General features: G+C 42.9%; 1 protein-coding gene across 2 annotated transcripts in view; it reads right to left on the bottom strand.

The window, feature by feature from the left end:
• LOC137426970 (guanylyl cyclase C) overlaps positions 1 to 22,873 on the bottom strand; it is a 445,743-nt gene that overhangs the window by 405,086 nt on the left and 17,784 nt on the right. For both annotated transcript variants that reach the window (XR_013623586.1, XM_078778805.1), the window contains exons 2-5: positions 20,949 to 21,070; positions 18,788 to 18,855; positions 11,196 to 11,408; positions 6,462 to 6,589 (exon numbers count right to left, since the gene is read on the bottom strand). Coding sequence is in view for 1 of the 2 variants with exons in the window: in XM_078778805.1 (XP_078634931.1) it covers positions 6,462 to 6,589; positions 11,196 to 11,408; positions 18,788 to 18,855; positions 20,949 to 21,070 (531 nt within the window). In the remaining variant the exon portion in view is untranslated. The remainder of the gene's footprint in view (positions 1 to 6,461; positions 6,590 to 11,195; positions 11,409 to 18,787; positions 18,856 to 20,948; positions 21,071 to 22,873) is intronic.

Here is a 22,873-nt window from a genome sequence, read left to right as displayed (position 1 = left end):
AAAGTTTGAAAGTTGCCTGTTGACAGTTAGCAACATGGCTACACAACGAAACATGGTGGGGACCAGTTGTCTTACATCTGCAGCTTGGATTTATATAGATTGAAGCCAATCAAGTGCAACTAGCTCATTTTCGACAACTCACTGTCCTGGATTGAAGGGCACGTAGACAACAAGGCTTCCAGCCTATGGCACAGAGGTCGTGCACTTCCTTCAGGTGAAAATGGGAATAGTCGACGATTAGGTTTCACAATATGATTCCAATCGTCGACTTGGAGAAGAACATCTTATAGATAACTAGAACAATGCGACTGTGTCGCCAATATGCCTCTGCATAGTCCCACAACGGGTAGATGCCATCACTCAGCATATGTATGGGTAGGCCGCAGGGGATCACGTTTGTGAAGTTTAGTGTTGATCGGATAAGGTTCGTTTTTCTATCCAAGATGGCTGCCAAACCACGTGACCTATGACATCATAATTTTTAAACTATATGCAACAGTGCAGTTAGGTGATATTTGTAAAATTTTGCATCGATAGGGTGAGCGGTTTCTTAGATGATGTTGCTCGGGTATCCTTGTGGGTGTATCCGCCATATAATTTAGCCTTGTAATGTGAAGAAGCAATTCTCATCTCCGGTACACAAACACGACTTTGTATTCCTCCATGTTGGCCATTGTCACCTCTACCCATCCCCTCCATTTCATTTCCTCTTTTTCTCCCTTCTATTTGTACTGAAGTGCTGACTTGATCAGCGCAACTCGGTGTTTTCACGAAGTTTAAAACAACAAACACTTTGATAAGTCACCGAGCACAGCCACCGCTCAGCAGGAAAACCAGAGAACAAAAGTAGATCAATCGGCAACGACAGGAAAAACATTCTCGTACATGTTTGGGTCTCATTTTAAGCCTCACTTTGCATCGCAGTGTGATCGAGTTATCGCATCGGTTTGAAGGTTTCCGCTTCACACTGCGAAGAGAGCTCAATTAATCCTTAATGTGAGTACTCTTTACGACTAAATTACCTGAGAAGTTAAAAATCTTTGGTTGAATCCTCACCCCTGCTGTCGCAAAGATAGGACATGAAAATTTGAAGTATGAATGTGTGAACGTAATTTGCCTTTTATCGCCTTCGTATAACTCAAATTTCATTCTTTCTCTGCTCTTCTAAGCACTAGTGTGGCGATGATGTAAAGAACTGGTTACATAAGCAAAAAACTGGCTGGATTTGGGAAGGTCCAAATTCAAAACTTAAGGCACCACCAACTGATGCATCTACCTAGCACGCAAGGCTCAGCTCAGGATCCTTCAACTGCTGCTGCATAGGGCGATACTTTGAGGCATGGGGCGATACTTTGAGGCATGGGGCGATACTTTGAGGCAAGGGGCGATACTTTGAGGCATGGGGCGATACTTTGAGGCATGGGGCGATACTTTGAGGCATGGGGCGATACTTTGAGGCATGGGGCGATACTTTGAGGCATGGGGCGATACTTTGAGGCATGGGGCGATACTTTGAGGCATGGGGCGATACTTTGAGGCATGGGGCGATACTTTGAGGCATGGGGCGATACTTTGAGGCATGGGGCGATACCTTGAGGCATGGGGCGATACCTTGAGGCATGGGGCGATACCTTGAGGCATGGGGCGATACCTTGAGGCATGGGGCGATACCTTGAGGCATGGGGCGATACCTTGAGGCATGGGGCGATACCTTGAGGCATGGGGCGATACCTTGAGGCATGGGGCGATACCTTGAGGCATGGGGCGATACCTTGAGGCATGGGGCGATACCTTGAGGCATGGGGCGATACCTTGAGGCATGGGGCGATACCTTGAGGCATGGGGCGACACCTTGAGGCATGGGGCGACACCTTGAGGCATGGGGCGACACCTTGAGGCATGGGGCGACACCTTGAGGCATGGGGCGACACCTTGAGGCATGGGGCGATACCTTGAGGCATGGGGCGATACCTTGAGGCATGGGGCGATACCTTGAGGCATGGGGCGATACCTTGAGGCACGGGGCGACACCTTGAGGCACGGGGCGACACCTTGAGGCACGGGGCGACACCTTGAGGCACGGGGCGACACCTTGAGGCACGGGGCGACACCTTGAGGCACGGGGCGACACCTTGAGGCACGGGGCGACACCTTGAGGCACGGGGCGACACCTTGAGGCACGGGGCGACACCTTGAGGCACGGGGCGACACCTTGAGGCACGGGGCGACACCTTGAGGCACGGGGCGACACCTTGAGGCACGGGGCGACACCTTGAGGCACGGGGCGACACCTTGAGGCACGGGGCGACACCTTGAGGCACGGGGCGACACCTTGAGGCATGGGGCGACACCTTGAGGCATGGGGCGACACCTTGAGGCATGGGGCGACACCTTGAGGCATGGGGCGACACCTTGAGGCATGGGGCGATACTTTGAGGCATGGGCGATACTTTGAGGCATGGGCGATACTTTGAGGCATGGGCGATACTTTGAGGCATGGGGCGATACTTTGAGGCATGGGGCGATACTTTGAGGCATGGGGCGATAATTTGAGGCATGGGGCGATACTTTGAGGCATGGGGCGATACTTTGAGGCATGGGACGATACTTTGAGGCATGGGGCGATACTGTGAGGCTTGGGGTGATACTGTGAGGCATGGGGCAATACTTTGAGGCATGGGGCGATACTTTGAGGCATGGGGCGATACTTTGAGGCATGGGGCGATACTTTGAGGCATGGGGCGATACTTTGAGGCATGGGATGATACTTTGAGGCATGGGGTGATACTTTGAGGCATGGAGCAATACTTTGAGGCATGTGGCAATACTTTGAGGCATGGAGCGATACTTTGAGGCATGTGGAAATACTTTGAGGCATGGAGCGATACTTTGAGGGATCTTTACAAATCACTCGCTGTAATGTTTGACTTGGTCTACACTGAAGTTGCTTTTGCTTTGCTAGTTAACAAGTAAGAAATTTTATTTGGGGTTATGCCCAAGTTGAAGAATGGGAATGAAGTGGGAGATATGTATTCTTAAATGCACCTGCCAATATATTTGTCGACTTTAGTACTTATAGATTGTTTTTGTTGCAAATTGTGTCGTGAATAATTCAAATGTATTTAAAAATAACCGCAACATGGCCATGCATCACTTTTAAAGAGGTACTATATGCTATGCATACTACCACTTGACCTCGCACCCTATCCCCTTCAGGGACAAAATTGTTGAGGTCTACTCGACTTGTATTTACATTTTCAGAGGTCACTCGAAGTGCCTCTGAGGTCACACCACAATTTATTTATTTTTTTCCAGAGGTCGCTCCACACAAAATTAAAACAAATGTGGTGAAAAACAGATCTTTCAAAATGAAATCACATCATCTGTGCTCTGCAGGCAAAGGTAATCATGTGATCCACACACCGTGCAGCGGGATAGTGCGCTGTCTGCAGGGTTACAGTGCCTATAGAAAGTGCACACCCCGTTTAAAAATGTTCACCTGTTGTTGCCTTTATAGCCTGGAGTTAAACTGTATTAAATCAGACTTTTTACACCTGCATTTACACATCATAAACCACAACTTACAAGTGAAAAACAAATTCTACAAATATCAGAAAATTAATAAAAAAATACAAAACTATAATATCTTGGTTGGATAAAGGGAAAAAAAAAAGTGAAAAAAAAATTCTACAAATATCAGAAAATTAATAAAAAATACAAAACTATAATATCTTGGTTGGTAAGTGTCCACGCACCTTATAATAGCAATTTTAATTAGCTCAGGTGTAACCAATCACCTTGAAAATCACACAAGATAATTGGCCTCCACCTGTGTTAAATTTTTAGTGATTCTGATTAATATTTCAGGATAAAATCAGCTGTTCCTGTAGATTTGCTCTGCTGGGTTGTGCATTTCACAGCAAAGATTGAACCATGAGCACCAAGGAGCTTTCAAAAGAATTCCGGATAAAGTTATGGAAAGGCACAGATCAGAGGATGGGTATAAAATATTTCAAAGGCCCTGAATATCCCTTGGAGTACAGTCAAGACAATCGTTAAGAGGTGGAAGGCGTGTGGTACCACCAAGACCCTGCCTAGATCAGGCCATCACTCCAAACTGGATGACCAAGCAAGGAGATTGGATCAGAGAGGCCACCAAGAGGCCAATGGCAACTTTGAAAGAGCTACAGGCCTTTATGGCAAAGACTGGTCACTGTGTGCATGTGACAACAATATCCCAAGCATTCCACAAGTCTGGTTTGTACGATAGGATGGCAGGAACGAAGCCATTAATCAAAAAAACCCACCTTGTGTCCCGTTTGGGATTTGCAAAAAAACTACTCCAGAGATTCTGAAGCCATTTGACAAAATGTTTTGTGGTCTGACAAAACCAAGATGGAATTTTTTGGCCTAAATGTAAAACGTTATGTTTGGCACAAACTCAACACAGCACATCACCCAAAGAACACCATCCCTACTGTGATGCATGCTCGTCGCAGCATAATGTTATGGGGATGTTTCTCATCAGCAGGGACTGTGGCACTTGCCAGGATAGAAGGGAAAATGGATGGGGAAAAATAGAGGAAAATCCTCGAGGAAAACCTGTTGCTCTCTTCAAGAAAGCTGAAGTTGGGACAGACGTTCACCTTTCAGCATGACAACGACCCAAAGCACACAGCCAAAGCTACACTGGAGTTTTTTTTCCCTGGCTGACCTGACCTTTATCTAATGCTAACTACACTGGTGGTTTCTTTCCTATTTTATTTTTTCTTTGTATGCAAAGTCAAGGCTCATGTAAGAGCTAACACATTAAACACAGAAACATAAACAGACACATAAAACATATAATAAAGGGAGCGGGAGGAAAACATACAAGCACAATAACAGTAGAGAACAGGGACATCGGTAGATCTCTGGAAGGGCGAGGGTTGGGGGAGGAGGGAGGGGTACACGGTATAAAACAAGTGGATCCTACTAGGAATTTCAGGAAAGAAGTCAGAGATTGAAAGAGGTGGATTTGGGGTGTATTAATGGGGGGAGGGTGGGGGTAGAAAAGATCAAGGTTCTGGATGGGGGAAGATAAAAGATGGTGGTGACCAGCTGTCTTGAAGACCTGGAGGATGAAGTTGGATTGAAGAGAGTGTGGAGAGAGTTTGTTCTAGTTTGAAGAGAGAGTTTGTTCTAGAGGTGGGAAAAAGAGGAATGAAAGAGTGAAGGTGAGCAGAGAGTCTTGATTTTGGCAGTTTCACCAGAAGAGGGATGCTGACAGATCATGTGCGTCCTGAAGGAATATTTTGGGGACAGAGCACAGACAGAGCAGGGGGAGCTAGGCCGGAGAGGAGTCGGTAAAATACAGAAAAACCACCAACCTGCCTGCGGTGTGAGTGAGTGAAAGGCCCTCAGAATCAGCTTCATCGTGGAGATACAAATGATTCTGAAAGCTTTGGTTCCAACAGTGTGAAGCCGAGCTAGGCGTGAGGCAGGAGCACCGGCCTATAGGGGAGAACAGTATTCCATTGAGCTGCAGATGAAAGCCTTGTATGTGGTGAGGAGCTCAGATGTGCCAAGGAAGGACTTCGCACGACGGAGGATGCCCAGTCGGCGACTGGCTTTGGAGGCCAACTTGGAAATGTGGTTTTCCCCAAGAAAGATAATGGCAGATAGTGAGACCGAGATTGTTGAGAAAGTATATGGGAGGATTTTCCAGACGGTCTTTTCGGAGAGACATAGTAAGAGTGTGAGATTTGTCAGGATTGAAAGACATTTTCCCCTTGTTTGACCAGTTTGTGATATTGTCCAGGTCAACAGAGAGTGAGGAATCTGCAGATTGCCGATCTGAGGGATGAGGTGTGGAGCGGCAGAGAGTGGAGCCATCAGCTGTCACCAGCAGTCAGTCTTTTTCAAGATATTCCAAATTGTTTTATTCGATATGCCAGATTGTTTTGCTATGGTTCTCATTGAATTATTCTCTTCTTTCAGCTTCCCAATTGCTTGCTTTCCTTTCATAGACAGTTATGTGGTCTTCATGTTGGTTTATGCCTACTGACTCCAAAGGCAAAAACAAAGGCTAAAACTAAGACGAGACGTTCACAGCTCTTTTATGTTTGAACAATCAATGCAACAAAAATACCTTAGTCACAAGAAACACCTGTCAGTCATTTGTTCCAATACTTATGCTTACCTAAATGGGGGGGACTGAACATAAAAAGTCTTATTGGTCTACAATATATATGCATATAAATACCAATAAATAAAAGCTGACCTTCTGTACTTTTGTCTCATATTCACCTTTTGATCTCAAATCCAAATTTGTTGAGTATGAAGCAATAATAAAAATTTAGACTTCACTGTTCCAATACTTGTTTAGGGTTACGGTATATCCCAAGGTTCACTACAGGTCTACAAGGTGAGAGGAAAAACTTTTTGACTCCCCCTCACATGCATGACAGCAATATTCTTACCATTACAATATCGACTTTCCATTTCTTTCTGAAATTCTTGCAGCGAGGGAAACGTCTCAACCTTACGGTCAAGCCTCTTTGAGAAGGAGTTGAAGTGACCAAAGTCCTGCATCAAGGCCTGCAGATACCTGCGTGGAAAACATCAATATCATGTGAAATCAAGTTGATGGCACCGAACAATTAAGTCATCACGGTCTTTAATTATACATTGTTCAAATATCACATATACAACATATTGCTGTGGGTTGCATCATTTTTCCAGGCCCTGCAGCCGTGGTGCTTTGTACATCAAGGAAGGAATTTAAAATTGTGCATTGGCCAATGGCCAGATATTTTTATACAGGTGCTCACAAGTGAATTCCAGCAGACAGGATAGCCAGGTGAAGATGCCCTCTGAATGACGGCAGACTCATTGATGAAACACCCCGCAGTGTGCCTGAGGTCTATAGTTAGTTAGGTTCGGAATTTAACCCCGATACCCCATACAGTGTTCAAGCATATAATTTAAATAAAAATAATGATTTTAAAGGTCACATAAAAATTCTGCGTGTTTGCCACCGTTCATGCTGTGTCTTATACACCACCTTATTTAACATGTCTTGGTACTGCACTGCAAAACTGGATATTTTAAAATTATTTGATATTATTTAAAATAAATAATATTAAAATATTATTTCAAAAATAATAAATATTAATAAATTAATATTAATAACAATTAATATAAAAAATAATATATAATAATATAATAATATAAAAAAAGAAATAATATAAAATATAAAAAATTAATTCCAGAAGTATACCGCCATTGACACAGTCTCTTTTACACCACCTTATTTAACGCGTTATATTAGTTATTCGCACTTGTTGTTCGTGTCCTTTATGACATCATTAAAAACTACAATTTTGTTTGACTGCCAGACAGGCAGACAGAGAAGAGAAATTATCTCACTCCTTTCTGTGCATGTGCGACCAGGTTAAATTTAGAGCCAAAGTAGTGTTAAACTGCAGGTTCGTTTTCCGATTCATGTTCCGATTTGTGTTCAAAATATAACATTCAATTGAAATTAAGTTGTTTCTCGATCATAAACTGACATCTGCAGACAGAAGGACATACAGACAGAAGTAAACCAATTGCTGAACCCTGCTTTTCCCTTCCATGTGTGGGGTAATTATTATCACCCCAACATTATATTCCGAGACGTTGAATAAGTGCCGAAAATGAATGCTGCGAAAAGACATTGAAGTCATGAAGCACTTCCATTTAGCCCCAGGCCATCTGGTTGCACTCTCAACCACAAATACCACTTAAAGTGGTTCCACTAAGTTACAAAAGGTTCAAAACTCTGCCGCTCGTCTTGTCTGTAAGGCAAAGAAGTCTGACCATGTTACTCCGCTTCTTGAATCTTCACACTGGCTGCCTGTCTCTGCTCGTGTGCAATACAAAATTTGCACACTATGTTATAAATTATTGTGTGGAACGGGACCTCACTATCTCTCCGATTTGCTCACTCTCTATGAACCTCGGTGACGGCTTCGTTCAAGCGACGACTCTATGACCTTAGAGAGCCGCCGCGCACCAGCACCAAGTCTTTTGGCGAGAAATCCTTTTCCTTTGCTGCACCTCTGCTCTGGAATGACTTGCCTTCCTCTGTTCGACATGTTGACTCTCTTCCTGCCTTTAAAACCTCCCTCAAAACCTATCTGTTTCACAAGTCTTTCAAAGTCTAAGTCATGTTTTCCCTTTCGTTTGAGGTGGGACAGAGATCGAGAGTATGTCTGTGTACATGTGCGGGGGAGGGAGGGGAGGAGGAGCGGGAGTACACATCTGTGGGTTTTGAATGGGGAGGGAGAGGAATAGGGCAAGAGTGAAGGTGTGTCTGTGTGTGTGTATTTTGTGTGTGTGTGTGTGCGGTGTGTGTGCGTTTGCATGATAATGTAAAGTGCCATGAGGGTAGTTTACTCTGCTTGATGGGGCGATATGAGACTCTATTATTATTATTAAAGCTGACTAGCCACAAACACACCTGAGAGTCATGTAAAGTGGTCATGCATTGGTAAGTTTATCTTGGTGTGAATAACTAAGCCATTGGCTCAAATTCATCCCTAATTCAACATCCATATTTATGTTTGGTCCATTATCTTTAGTCTACAAGGGTTAAGACAACCTACAGTGCCTTCAGAAAGTATTCGCACCCCTTGACTTTTTCACATTTTGTTGTGCTACAGCCTGAATATAAAATGCATTAAATGAATTTTTTTTTGTCACTGGTCTACACAAAATACCCCATAATGATAGTGAAAACATGTTTTGAGAAAAATTTGAAGTTTATTGAAAATAAAGTACAGAAATATCTAATTTACATAAGTATTCAGCCCGCTGAGTCAATACTTCGGAGAAGTGCCTTTTGCAGCGATTACAGCTTTGAGTATTCTTGGGTATGTCTGTACCAGCCTTGCACATCTGTATTTGGGGAGTTTCTCCCATTCTTCCTTGCAGATTTGCTCAAGCTCTGTCAAGTTGGATGGGGAGTGTCAGTGAACAGCAATCTTCAAGTCTTTTCACAGATTCTCAATGGGATTCAAGTATAGGCTTTGGCTGGCCCACTCAAGGACTCACGTTCTTGTTCTGAAGCCATGCCAGTGTTGCTTTGGCTGTATGCTTAGGGTCATTGTCCTGTTGGAACATAAATATTCGCTGCAGTCTAAGGTCTTTTGCACTCTGAAACAGGTTCTCCTCAAGGATTTGCCTGTATTTGGCTCCATTCATTGTTCGCTCTATCCTTACAAGTCTCCCAGTCGCTGCCGCTGAAAAGCATTCCCATAGCATGGTGCTGTGTCAGCACCATGCTTCACGGTATAAATGGTGTTACATGTGTGATGAGCTGTGCTCGGTTTCAGCCAGATGTAGCGTTTTGCATCACGTTTTGTCTTCCACTTCCGGTTCCTTGGGCTTGGGCGTCTGTCCTTTGGCTGTCCGGTAGCATCAAAGATAGGTTTCTCCTGATCGTTTTTGTGTTGACTTTCTACTGTTTCTTTTGCTGTGTACATATGTGTTTACTGTGTGCTTGTACTTCGATTTTGTTTTAAAATTCGGTCAAATTTGTGAATAGTAGCCTGATTTTCTGTATCGCGTTCTTTGAGGCTTAGTCAGTCAGGTCAAAGAGTTCAATTTTAATCTCACCAGACCACAGAATCTTTTGCCTCATGCTTTCAGAAACTTTCACTTGCCCTTTTGCAAACTCCAGGTGTGCTGTCATGTGCCTTTTTCTCGGGAGTGGCTTCCATCTATCCTTTCTCCTGTAAAGCCTTGATTTGTGAAGCGCTGCAGAGACTGTTGTCCTTCCAGCAGGTTTTTCCATCTCAGCCAAGGAACTCTGTAGTTCTGTCAGATGGACATTTGGTTCTTCGTCACTGTCCTGACAAAGGTCCTCCTTACCAGGTTGCTATGTTTGGTCAGACAGCCATCTTTAGGAAGAGTCTGGGTAGTTCCACATTCTTTTCCATTTCCTAATTATGGAGCTCACTGTGCTCTTGGGAATTTTCAACACTCCAGAAATTGTTTTATACCCTTCCCCAGATCTATTCCTCCTCACAATTCTATCTCGAAGTTCTACAGACAGTTCCTTGGACTTCATGGTAGAGTTTCTGCTCTCACATGCACTGTCAACTTTGGGACCTTGTATAGAAAGGTGTGTTTCATTCTAAATCATGTCCAATCAAATGAATTGGCCACAGGTGGACTCCAATCAGGTTTTAGAGGCATCTCAAGGATGATCAAAGGAAATTGGATGCATCTGAGCTCAATCCAGAGTGTAATACCAAAGGGGTTGAATACGTATTGATTTTCGCTTTTCATTTTTAATTAATTTCTAAAAATTTCTAAAAAATTTAAAAATTCTACTTTGACATTATAGGGTAGATCGACAAAAAAAATCTAAATTTAATCCATTTTAAATTCAGGTTGTAACACAACAAAATGTGGAAAAGTCAAGGAGTGTGAATACTTTCTTAAAGCACTGTATTCCACATATATAATAATATCTTTTAAAATCCAAACAGATGGTCAGAGGAAACATGCGCATTGACATTGATTGCAAATATTAATGAACGCATCACAAAGGAATAGTTGGCAGAGGGGAAAAAAATGAAGGGTAGAGGGGTGGGGTGGCAGTGAGAATTGGGGTGTATGTGCGTTGGGTGCATGTCCTGCGTGTGCGGTGGGCGCGTGTGTGGTGGCTGCATCCTCAGTACACGAGAACACAGAATGTGATGGTAGATGGTATTCTTGAAACGAGAGGGAAAAGCACGTTTATTTTATTCCCATTTCAGCCAATTTGTCTGCGGATGGAAAATCCTATTTTCCTTCCTCACTGTGTGCCATAACTCTCGGGAGTTTGTGGCCTCTCAGCATCCTTCAATATAGGAGTGCAGAGACTCATCTCAGGAATCCAACAATCCCACCCCCAGCCCCCGCTTGTTTGGCATAGACATGTTCATATAAATTTTACACTCAATTCCCCCATGAGCTCCACTTTACACTTTGACTTGCTGTTCTGCTTCTGCCTTCCTTCCCATTTCCGATGATTAACCCCTCCCTCTACCCCCCAACAACTCCCAACCCACAGAATTGTAACCTACAATAGCAGAGAGGCAGTCAGGCCATCACTTTACCAACTAGAGAAGAGATCAATCAAAACCGGCACAACTGTCACCCGTGTCCCATCGTGCACCTACCATAAGCAAATGTCACTGTTGAACTTGCTTCCAGAGATCAGGTAGGCCGTTGACCAGGCGGGTTTGTGCTCGTTCTGCAATTTCCAAAACACCGAAAGCAAATCGGAAACCTTCATCCCATTGATGACCGTTCTCACCAACGAAGGCATATAGCTGGTGGATAGGCCGTAGCTTCCCGCTGAGATGATTGGGCGATTTATATCCTTATATGCCCTGTGGGTGTTAGACAACCGGGGATATCACAGGGCACTGATCTTAGACAAATGCAATCACAGACAAAGCTTTTAACAAGAAAGATGTCATGCAGAGCACAATACTTACAAAATCCACCCCTCACCAAAAAGTTGCCATGGATACATCAAATTGTTCATTTCATCAAGATTAAAATTGACAATCTTAACCAAAGCTCAGGGCAATAGGATTAAAACTGATGATTTTTCAGATAAAAATTGATATTAGAAGTTTGACCTAGAGTTGAACTTTGACCTTTTTGACCCCAAAAATAGATGGTTTCTCAATTTAGTGACAATATGCAAATTCTGTTCAATTTTCAAGTTCATCAAATAAAAAAATGACAATTTTAGAAATTTACCCTTAAGATGACGTTTTTTTTTTGTTTTGTTTTTGTGTACAGGATCGAGGCTCGTGAAAGAGCTACCATTTATAACACAAAAAAAATGAAACAGACACACAAAACATATAATAAGGGTAGCGGTAGACAAGATGGGGAGAGAAGGGGAAGCACAAACACAACATTTGAGAGCAGGGACATCGGGAGATCTGTGGGAGGGAGAGGGCTTGGGGGGAGGAGGCATGGGAAGGGGGCCGGGGGGCGGGAGAAGTATAAAACACAAGGACACTGCAAGGACTTCCAGGAAATAAGTTGGTATTTCAAAAAAGTGGATCTGGGGTTAAATTAGCAGGGGTAGAAAAGATGAAGGTTTTGGATGGGGGAAGATAAGAGATGGTGGTGAACAGCTGTTTAAAGGTCTGGAGGGAGGAGTGGGATTGAAGAGAGTGAGGGAGTTTGTTCCAGAGGTGGGAGAAAAGAGGAATGAAGGAGTGAAGGTGAGCAGAGAGTCTTGATTTTGGCAGTTTAACCATAAGAGGGTTGCAGGCAGATCTTGTGCGACCTGTAGGAATGAGAGAGCTGGGGGAGCTCGGGCCTCAAAATGACCTTGACAAAATGACTGACATTTGACCTCAAAATCAATAGGCTTCTTCCTTATGACTACCTCTACCATTTGGTGAACTTTCATGAAGATCGGTTTAAAATTGCGACCTGTAGGCGATTGACAGAGAGACAAATACACAGACAGACAGAATAACGCACAAGACCAACCAATATACTTGAAAAATCTTCGATTTTGCAAGTAAAAATACACAATTCGTGCATAACCGCCCCACAACTTGTACTGGAAGTACACATTTGTGGAATATTCTTCACGCTTGTGGTCGAGTAAGATTTGGGCTCAAGCAAATAGACAAACCATGATATTAACTTCATTTTATACAATTGTAAGGATATAGAATCCCTGTGGTGAGTCGTTCAAACCCTGCAATAGATGGAAACACAAAAAAAATCCTAGTTTGAGCCAAGCCCAGTTAAAATATTCCAGCAATTATGGAATTTCCAACAAAGAAGGGATTTGGACAGAAGAGTGTATTTGGCCCACTACACTTATATTGTACTCTTACGAAGATACAGAGGGAGAGTTTTTCATCCACACGATCAAATATTTGACAAAAGTAATATAAAAAGAAGGGAAGAGGAAAGGATGTAAGAGAGACAATATTGTATGGGGAGTTGGAGAGATTGGGGAAAGAAAAAGAAAATGGGGTTGTCAGAGAGTTGGAGATTTTGAGAAAGAAAATGAAAATGGGGTTGGTGGGGAGTTGGACAGATGGGAGAAAGAGAAGGAATATGGGGTTATGGGGTTATCGGAGAGTTGGAGAGATTGGAGAATGAAAAAGAAAATGGGGTTATCGGGTAGTTGGAGCGATTGGAGAATGAAAAGAAAATGGGGTTATCGGGTAGTTGGAGCGATTGGAGAATGAAAAGAAAAATGGGGTTGTCAGGGAGTTGGAGAGATTGCAGAAAGAAAAGGAAAATGGGGTTGTCTGGTCGTTGGATAGATTGGAGAAAGAAAAGGAAAATGGGGTTGTCGGGTCGTTGGATAGATTGGAGAAAGAAAAGGAAAATGGAGTCGTCAGGGAGTTGGATAGATTGGAGAAAGAAAAGAAAAATGGGGTTGTTGGGTCGTTGGATAGATTGGAGAAAGAAAAGGAAAATGGGGTTGTCGGTCGTTGGATATATTGGAGAAAGAAAAGGAAAATGGAGTTGTCGGGTTGTTGGATAGATTGAAGAAAAAAAAGGAAAATGGGGTTGTCGGGTCGTTGGATAGATTGGAGAAAGAAAAGGAAAATGGGGTTGTCGGGTCGTTGGATAGATTGGAGAAAGAAAAGGAAAATGGGGTTGTCGGGTCGTTGGATAGATTGGAGAATGAAAAAGAAAATGGGGTTGTCGGGTTGTTGGATAGATTGGAGAAAGAAAAGGAAAATGGGGTTGTCGGGGAGTTGGAGAGATTGGAGAAAGAAAAGAAAAATGGGGTTGTCAGGGAGTTGGATAGATTGGAGAAAGAAAAGGAAAATGGGGTTGTCGGGTTGTTGGATAGATTGGAGAAAGAAAAGGAAAATGGGGTTGTCAGGGAGTTGGATAGATTGGAGAAAGAAAAGGAAAATCGGGTTGTCAGGTTGTTGGATAGATTGGAGAAAGAAAAGGAAAATGGGGTTATCAAGTCGTTGGAGAAATTGGAGAAAGAAAAGGAAAATGCGGTTGTCAGGTCGTTGGAGAGATTGGAGAAAGAAAAGGAAAATGGGGTTGTCGGGTTGTTGGATAGATTGGAGAAAGAAAAGGAAAATGGGGTTGTCAGGGAGTTGGATAGATTGGAGAAAGAAAAGGAAAATCGGGTTGTCGGGTTGTTGGATAGATTGGAGAAAGAAAAGAAAAATGGGGTTGTCGGGGAGTTGGAGAGATTGGAGAAAGAAAAGGAAAATGGGGTTGTCAGGGAGTTGGATAGATTGGAGAAAGAAAAGGAAAATCGGGTTGTCGGGTTGTTGGATAGATTGGAGAAAGAAAAGAAAAATGGGGTTGTCGGGGAGTTGGAGAGATTGGAGAAAGAAAAGGAAAATGGGGTTATCAAGTCGTTGGAGAGATTGGAGAAAGAAAAGGAAAATGGGGTTGTCGGGCCGTTGGATAGATTGGAGAAAGAAAAGAAAAATGGGGTTGTCAGGGAGTTGGATAGAATGGAGAAAGAAAAGGAAAATAGGGTTGTCGGGGAGTTGGAGAGATTGGAGAAAGAAAAGGAAAATGGGGTCGTCGGGGAGTTGGAGAGATTGGAGAAAGAAAAGAAAATGGGGTTGTCAGGGAGTTGGAGAGATTGGAGAAAGAAAAGAAAAATGGGGTTGTCAGGGAGTTGGATAGATTGGAGAAAGAAAAGAAAAATGGGGTTGTCGGGGAGTTGGATAGATTGGAGAAAGAAAAGAAAAATGGGGTTGTCAGGGAGTTGGATAGATTGGAGAAAGAAAAGAAAAATGGGGTTGTCGGGGAGTTGGAGAGTTTGGAGAAAGAAAAGAAAAATGGGGTTGTCAGGGAGTTGGATAGATTGGAGAAAGAAAAGAAAAATGGGGTTGTCGGGGAGTTGGAGAGTTTGGAGAAAGAAAAGAAAAATGGGGTTGTCAGGGAGTTGGATAGATTGGAGAAAGAAAAGAAAAATGGGGTTGTCAGGGAGTTGGAGAGATTGGAGAAAGAAAAGAAAAATGGGGTTGTCAGGGAGTTGGATAGATTGGAGAAAGAAAAGAAAAATGGGGTTGTCGGGGAGTTGGATAGATTGGAGAAAGAAAAGAAAAATGGGGTTGTCAGGGAGTTGGATAGATTGGAGAAAGAAAAGAAAAATGGAGTTGTCGGGGAGTTGGACAGATTTTTTTTTTTTTTTTTTTTTTTTGTATACTGAATCGAGGCTCGTGAAAGAGCTGACATTTACTTCACAAACAAATCAACCAGACAAACAAAATATATAAAAAGAGGGAGCAGAAGACAAGAGAAGGGGAAGCACACAAACACTTGAGAGCACACAACATTTAAGAGCAGGGAGATGTGTGGGAGGGAGAGGGCTTGGGGGGGGGGGGGGAAGAATGCGGTTGTCAGGTCGTTGGAGACATTGGAGAAAGAAAAGGAAAATGGGGTTGTCGGGGAGTTGGATAGATTGGAGAAAGAAAAGGAAAATGGGGTTGTCGGGGAGTTGGAGAGATTGGAGAAAGAAAATAAAAATGGGGTTGTCGGGGAGTTGGATAGATTGGAGAAAGAAAAGGAAAATGCGGTTGTCAGGTCGTTGGAGAGATTGGAGAAAGAAAAGGAAAATGGGGTTGTCGGGTCGTTGGATAGATTGGAGAAAGAAACGAAAAATGGGGTTGTCAGGGAGTTGGATAGATTGGAGAAAGAAAAAGAAAATGGGGTTGTCGGGTCGTTGGATAGATTGGAGAAAGAAACGAAAAATGGGGTTGTCAGGGAGTTGGATAGATTGGAGAAAGAAAAAGAAAATGGGGTTGTCGGGGAGTTGGAGAAAGAAAAGGAAAATGGGGTTGTCGGGGAGTTGGATAGATTGGAGAAAGAAAAGGAAAATGGGGTTGTCGGGTTGTTGGATAGATTGGAGAAAGAAAAGAAAAATGGAGTTGTCGGGGAGTTGGATAGATTGGAGAAAGAAAATAAAAATGGGGTTGTCAGGGAGTTGGATAGATTGGAGAAAGAAAAGGAAAATGGGGTTGTCAGGGAGTTGGATAGATTGGAGAAAGAAAAGAAAATGGGGTTGTCAGGGAGTTGGATAGATTCGAGAAAGAAAAGAAAAATGGGGTTGTCAGTGAGTTGGATAGATTGGAGAAAGAAAAGAAAAATGGAGTCGTCGGGGAGTTGGAGAGATTGGAGAAAGAAAAGAAAAATGCGGTTGTCAGGGAGTTGGATAGATTGGAGAAAGAAAAGGAAAATGGGGTTGTCGGGTTGTTGGAGAGATTGGAGAAAGAAAAGAAAAATGGGGTTGTCAGGGAGTTGGATAGATTGGAGAAAGAAAAGGAAAATGGAGTTGTCAGGGAGTTGGATAGATTGGAAAAAGAAAAGAAAAATGGGGTCGTCAGGGAGTTGGATAGATTGGAGAAAGAAAAGAAAAATGGGGTTGTCAGGGAGTTGGATAGATTGGAGAAAGAAAAGAAAAATGGGGTTGTCGGGGAGTTGGATAGATTGGAGAAAGAAAAGAAAAATGGGGTTGTCGGGGAGTTGGATAGATTGGAGAAAGAAAAGAAAAATGGGGTTGTCGGGGAGTTGGATAGATTGGAGAAAGAAAAGGAAAATGCGGTTGTCGGGGAGTTGGAGAGATTGGAGAAAGAAAAGGAAAATGGGGTTGTCAGGTTGTTGGATAGATTGGAGAAAGAAAAGAAAAATGGGGTTGTCAGGGAGTTGGATAGATTGGAGAAAGAAAAGAAAAATGGGGTTGTCGGGTTGTTGGATAGATTGGCGAAAGAAAAGAAAAATGGGGTTGTCGGGGAGTTGGAGAGATTGGAGAAAGAAAAGGAAAATGGGGTTGTCAGGTTGTTGGATAGATTGGAGAAAGAAAAGAAAAATGGGGTTGTCAGGGAGTTGGATAGATTGGAGAAAGAAAAGAAAAATGGGGTTGTCAGGGAGTCGGATAGATTGGAGAAAGAAAAGAAAATGGGGTTGTCGGGGACATTGGAGAAAGAAAAGGAAAATGGGGTTGTCGGGTCGTTGGATAGATTGGAGAAAGAAAAGAAAAATGGGGTTGTCGGGGAGTTGGATAGATTGGAGAAAGAAAAGGAAAATGCGCTTGTCAGGTCGTTGGAGAGATTGGAGAAAGAAAAGGAAAATGGGGTTGTCGGAGTGTTGGAGAGATTGGAGAAAGAAAAGGAAAATGGGGTTGTCAGGTTGTTGGATAGATTGGAGAAAGAAAAGAAAAATGGGGTTGTCGGGGAGTTGGAGAGATTGGAGAAAGAAAAGGAAAATGCGGTTGTCAGGGAGTTGGATAGATTGGAGAAAGAAAAGGAAAATGGGGTTGTCGGGTTGTTGGATCGATTGGAGAAAGAAAAGGAAAATGGGGTTGTCGGGGAGTTGGAGAGATTGGAGAAAGAAAAGGAAAATGCAGTTGTCAGGGAGTTGGAGAGATTGGAGAAAGAAAAGGAAAATGGGGTTGTCGGGTTGTTGGAGAGATTGGAGAAAGAAAAGAAAAATGGGGTTGTCAGGGAGTTGGATAGATTGGAGAAAGAAAAGAAAAATGGGGTTGTCGGGGAGTTGGATAGATTGGAGAAAGAAAAGAAAAATGGGGTTGTCACGGAGTTGGATAGATTGGAGAAAGAAAAGGAAAATGCGGTTGTCAGGTCGTTGGAGAGATTGGAGAAAGAAAAGAAAAATGGGGTTGTCAGGGAGTTGGATAGATTGGAGAAAGAAAAGAAAAATGGGGTTGTCGGGGAATTGGATAGATTGGAGAAAGAAAAGCAAAATGGGGTTGTCGGGGAGTTGGATAGATTGGAGAAAGAAAAGGAAAATACGGTTGTCAGGTCGTTGGAGAGATTGGAGAAAGAAAAGGAAAATGGGGTTGTCAGGTTGTTGGAGAGATTGGAGAAAGAAAAGGAAAATGGAGTTGTCGGGTTGTTGGATAGATTGGAGAAATAAAAGAAAATGGGGTTGTCAGGGAGTTGGAGAGATTGGAGAAAGAAAAGGAAAATGCGGTTGTCAGGGAGTTGGAGAGATTGGAGAAAGAAAAGAAAAATGCGGTTGTCAGGGAGTTGGACAGATTGGAGAAAGAAAAGGAAAATGTGGTTGTCGGGTAGTTGGATAGATGGGAGAATAAAAAAGAAAATGGCATTGTCGGGGATTTGGAGATTGGAGAAAGGAAAGGAAAAATGGGGTTGGCGGGGAGTTGGAGAAAGAAAAGGGAAAATGGGTTGTCGGGTCATTGGATTGGAGAAAGAAAAGGAAAATGGGGTTGTCGGGGAGTTGGAGAATTGGAGAAAGAAAAGGAAAATGGGGTTGGCGGGGAGTTGGAGAGTTGGAGAAGGAAAAGGAAAAATGAGGTTGTCGAGGAGTTGGCGAATTGGAGAAGGAAAAGGAAAAATGGGGTTGTCGGGGAGTTGGAGAATTGGAAAAAAGAAAAGGAAAAATGGGGTTGCCGGGGAGTTGGGGAATTGGAGAAAGAGGGAAAAGGGGGTTGTCGGGGAGTTTGAGAATTGGAGAAAGAAAAGGAACATGCGGTTGTCAGGGAATTGGAGGAATTGGAGAATGAAAAAGAAAATGGGGTTGTCCGGGGAGTTGGAGAATTGGAGAAAGAAAAGGATAAATGGGGGAGTTTACTGGAAGATGAGGAAGCCATAAGTTCGACCATTTTGCATATGTAATTGGAGATTTCCCCTTCGGATATGAGCGGAGAATTTACATACAGCAATAAATCATAAAACCAACTCAATTTGATTTTTGTTCACAATCAGAAAGCCATTGCTTTCCAAGAAAGAGCAAAGCATCATGGGTGAGGTACCTGACAAGGCCGTAAGAGGCATACTGGCAAGAGGGTCCGAGTATAGCACATCCGAGATTACGGTCATTCTGAAAAATAAATACATCACAAAGTATAAAGTTATCTCACAACCGGCAACAAACAACGTTTATGCTTAAAATGCATTGAAGATTTACATAACTCAGCCTGGCCAATAAGATGGCCTTTTTAAAGGTAAGAAATATAATTTCGATATTCAGAGGCATAAGATGTTGGACCCTGCAAAACTGGTCGAATAAACTTTGTTTTAACTCTGGTGTCACCAAGAGCACTTTAAAAAGATATAATCAGACTCATCATTTCTGGGAGAAAATTAATGTATAAAATTACAATTAGCTTTGACCTTAATGATTTCCAATTACAGTTTTAATTAACGACATAGATTAATTATCATTAATGATTGCTGACTTTGGGATGCTTGTGCATCAATGATGGCAAACAAGCAGTCATTTATAATTCTGACAAATATTCCTATCCTCCTGCCCCCAAACCTCTTTTCCCCAAACTTGTTTTGGCCCACTTCGCCCTCTTTTCACCAGATTTGCTTTGCCACCATTTCCCCCTGAATTGCCCCCCATTTCACAGACTTGCCTCCCCACCCTCGAGACTTGCTTCCCCCTTCTCTTATCTTTTCACCAGATTTGTTTTGCCACCACTTCCCTCTGAATTGCCCCCAATTTCCCAGACTTTCTTTGCCCCCCCACTAAACTTGCCTCCCCCCTCCCTTCTCTTTTCACCAAATTTACTTTGCCACTCCTTTCCCCTGAATTCTCCCCACATTTCCGAGACTTGCTATGCCACCCCCTATACTTGCTTTTCCCCCACCCTTCTCTTTTCACCAGATTTACTTTGCCACCCCTTCCCCCTGAATTGCCCCCCATTTCCCAGACTTGCTCCTCCCTTCTCTTTTTACCAGATTTACTTTGTCACCCCTTACCCCTGAATTGCCCCCCATTTCCCAGACTTGCCTCTCCACCCCCCTCCTGCCCCCCCAGACTTGCTTCCCCCCTCTCTCCTCTTTTCACCCGAATTGTTTTGCCACACTCCCTCACCCTCCCCACCCCATCTCCCCCACCTCTTTTCAGCAGACGTGCTTTGCCTTCAAGCCTTACTAAAACATGTGGGGCCTCTTTGAGAAGCAATCTGTATCCGTTGTCGATTTTCATGACAGATGTAATGTGCTTTACTGTATTCCCTTTATACAATAACAATCCATCTTGCAGTGCACCCCTCCATCCTCCCCTCCTCCCCCCCCCCCCCCCTCTTAATTCCCTTCGGGTTTAGATTTTTAATGCCTTAAGGATTGGGATTAAAGCAAGGACTGGGTATTAGATGATCTCTAGATACAGTAAAGGAGATCAGACGCCCTTGATAACAGAGTCTGTGAACGGAAACCCACAACCCCCACAAGTGTTATTACCTTCACCACCAAGGGGTTATGTTTTCACCTCTATCTCTTTGTCTGGTGGAGGTATGCACTCTACCGAGTCCCGTTCTAGTTCACCTCCAGTCTCCTCTCGATTGACCTCAATCTTGATTGTTTGAGGCAGAGTCAATTTAATCACTTAATATGAGAATGTAACGTCTTCTCTGGCCAATTATCAATCCACGTGGGGTGAGCTGTGGCAGAAACAAGAATCTCCAGCGATGGGACATATGTGTCATGCTGAAGCAGCTCAGCGCAAAATTAGAAACGAGGGTCTTGACAGTCCCTCGACTCAATATCTTGCACTTTTGACACCTTTTCACAGCAAAAGGTCCTTGAAATTTCAACTTGCATTTTAAATAATATAACCACAAACAGCTGACGTCAGGGTAGTTGTTGAGCAACAGAAATCGGAATACAACAGCCAGAAGTCACAACAAGACTGGTGTTCCCAGTCTAAAATTTCTTATTCATATGTCCAAGGCTGCACTGGAAAAGACCTTCCTGCTAATATAAACCAGCATTGAGATGACAAGATAAATGCATTGAGAAGCTCCATAAATGAGGCTCACAGGGATGAGAAAACATCTTCTGCAGCGCAGAATATAAGGCCACCACCATAAGGTCAAACATTTGCTTTTGAGGAATGAATTATTTATTTATTTTGGATAATTTACTCAACATTTGTGATCAGTCATCAGTAATGTGGACCCTCACCTTTAGTTTATTGACTAATTCCCTGGCCAAACAGTCCGTGTCTTGACAATGTGATTGCCGACTGCATGACCGATTGACTGGTGTGAAGCTGTGGTACGACAAGCTGATACTCTCATTCAAACCTGAAAGAAAGTACAACAGGAAAACAAATGCAGTTGATGACAGAAAAAATCATCACAGCTGTGAAGAAAAACCTTAAAACAACTGTCAGTGACATCAACAACAACCTCATGAATGCAGGGGTGAAAGTATCACAATCTACCATTCGCAGAATACCTCGACAGCAGAATTACAAGGGCTACAGCGCAAGATGCAAACCTCTCATCAGCACCAAAAATAGAAATGCCAGATTAGAATTTGACAAGTACAACGGTGATTCAGTAGAGTTCTTGAACAAAGTTTTATGGACAGATAAGACCAAGATCAACCTTTACAAAAGCGATGGAAAGGCGGAAGTGTGGAGAAAGGAAGGAACTGCATATGATCCAAAGCATACTACCTCATTTGTGAAGCATGATGGAGTTAGTATCATGGCCTGGCCTTGCATGGCTGCACCTGGAACTGCATCCTTATTACCTCTGCCACCGAAGGTGGATGGAGGTTATGGCTTTACCCCTGTCTGTTTGTTTGTCTGTTTGTTTGTCTGTTTGTCTGTCTGTCTGTTTGTCTGTCTGTTTGTCTGTCTGTTTGTCTGTCTGTGACCAAGATATCTCAAAAAGTGTGGACAGACTTGGATGAAACTCAGAGGAGAGGTTGGGTGTGTGACAAGGAAGAATTGCTTCAATTTTGGTGAAGATCTGGTCTAGATAGAAAAATTTAAGTGGTTCTTCACCATTGAAAGATTGGGCGAAAAATGATATATAGCACGATAGCAGGATGTCTGAAAAAGTTACGGTTGAGTTCTGACATGGCTTGTTTTGTCAGAACTCGTCCTTGGTGCATAAATTATGACAAAACTAGGTGCATAAATTAGTTAGGTGACAAGAACAAGCTGAGATTTTGGTTCAGGTCTGGATCCAGATACGACCCATCAGTGGGATCAAAACTGTTCACCTTGCGGAGCTATGCTCTCGACTGAGTGCCGTTCTAGCTGATGATGAAATGAATGATGTCAGCAGCGGAATGAATTTGGAAGTGGAAAGAAACATTTTGTCTGCCGATGTACAAAAAAATGTCTCCAAACTCATTGGGCAACGTTTTACCAAGCAGCAAGACGAGGACCCAAAACACTGCAAACACAACCAAGGCCTTCATCAGGGGAAAAAGTGGAAGGTTTCAGACTGGCCAAGTCAATCTCCAGATTTAAATCCAATGGAGCATGTATTTCACTTGCTGAAGAGGAGACTAAAGTCAGAAACCACCAAAACAAACAACTGCAAATATCTGCAGTAAAGGCTTGGAAACGCTTCTCAAAGGGAGAAACCAAGAGTTTAGTGATGTCAATGGGTCACAGACTCGATGCAGTTATTACATGCAAGGAATATGCAAACAAATACTAACTAGTATACTACTTTAACTGATAGTAGTATACTGACTAGTATACTACTGCTTGTATACTACTGACTAGTATACTACTATAGTTAATCTGTTTGAATACCTATGCTTATGTAAAATGGGGGGACTGAACATAAAAAGTGCTATTGTTCTACAATGGGAAAACGTATATGCATAAAAATACCAAACAATAAAAGCTGATCTTCTGTACTCCTGTCTCATATTCATTTTTAAAATCTCAAATCCAGGCTTCTTGAGCATATAGCAAAAACAAATTTGACTTCACTGGACCAATACTAATGAAGAGCACGATATATACAGTCGTGGTCAAATATATTGGCACCCTTGCACTTTTTTCAAATAATGCACCATTTCTTCCAGAAAATATTTGAAATCAAAAAATATTTTGGTATCCACATATGTATTTCTTT

Source organism: Myxine glutinosa, chromosome 5 (assembly GCF_964187855.1).
Source record: "Myxine glutinosa chromosome 5, kmMyxGlut1.1, whole genome shotgun sequence".
NCBI lineage: Eukaryota > Metazoa > Chordata > Myxini > Myxiniformes > Myxinidae > Myxine > Myxine glutinosa.
This window is presented reverse-complemented; position numbering and strand designations above follow the sequence as displayed.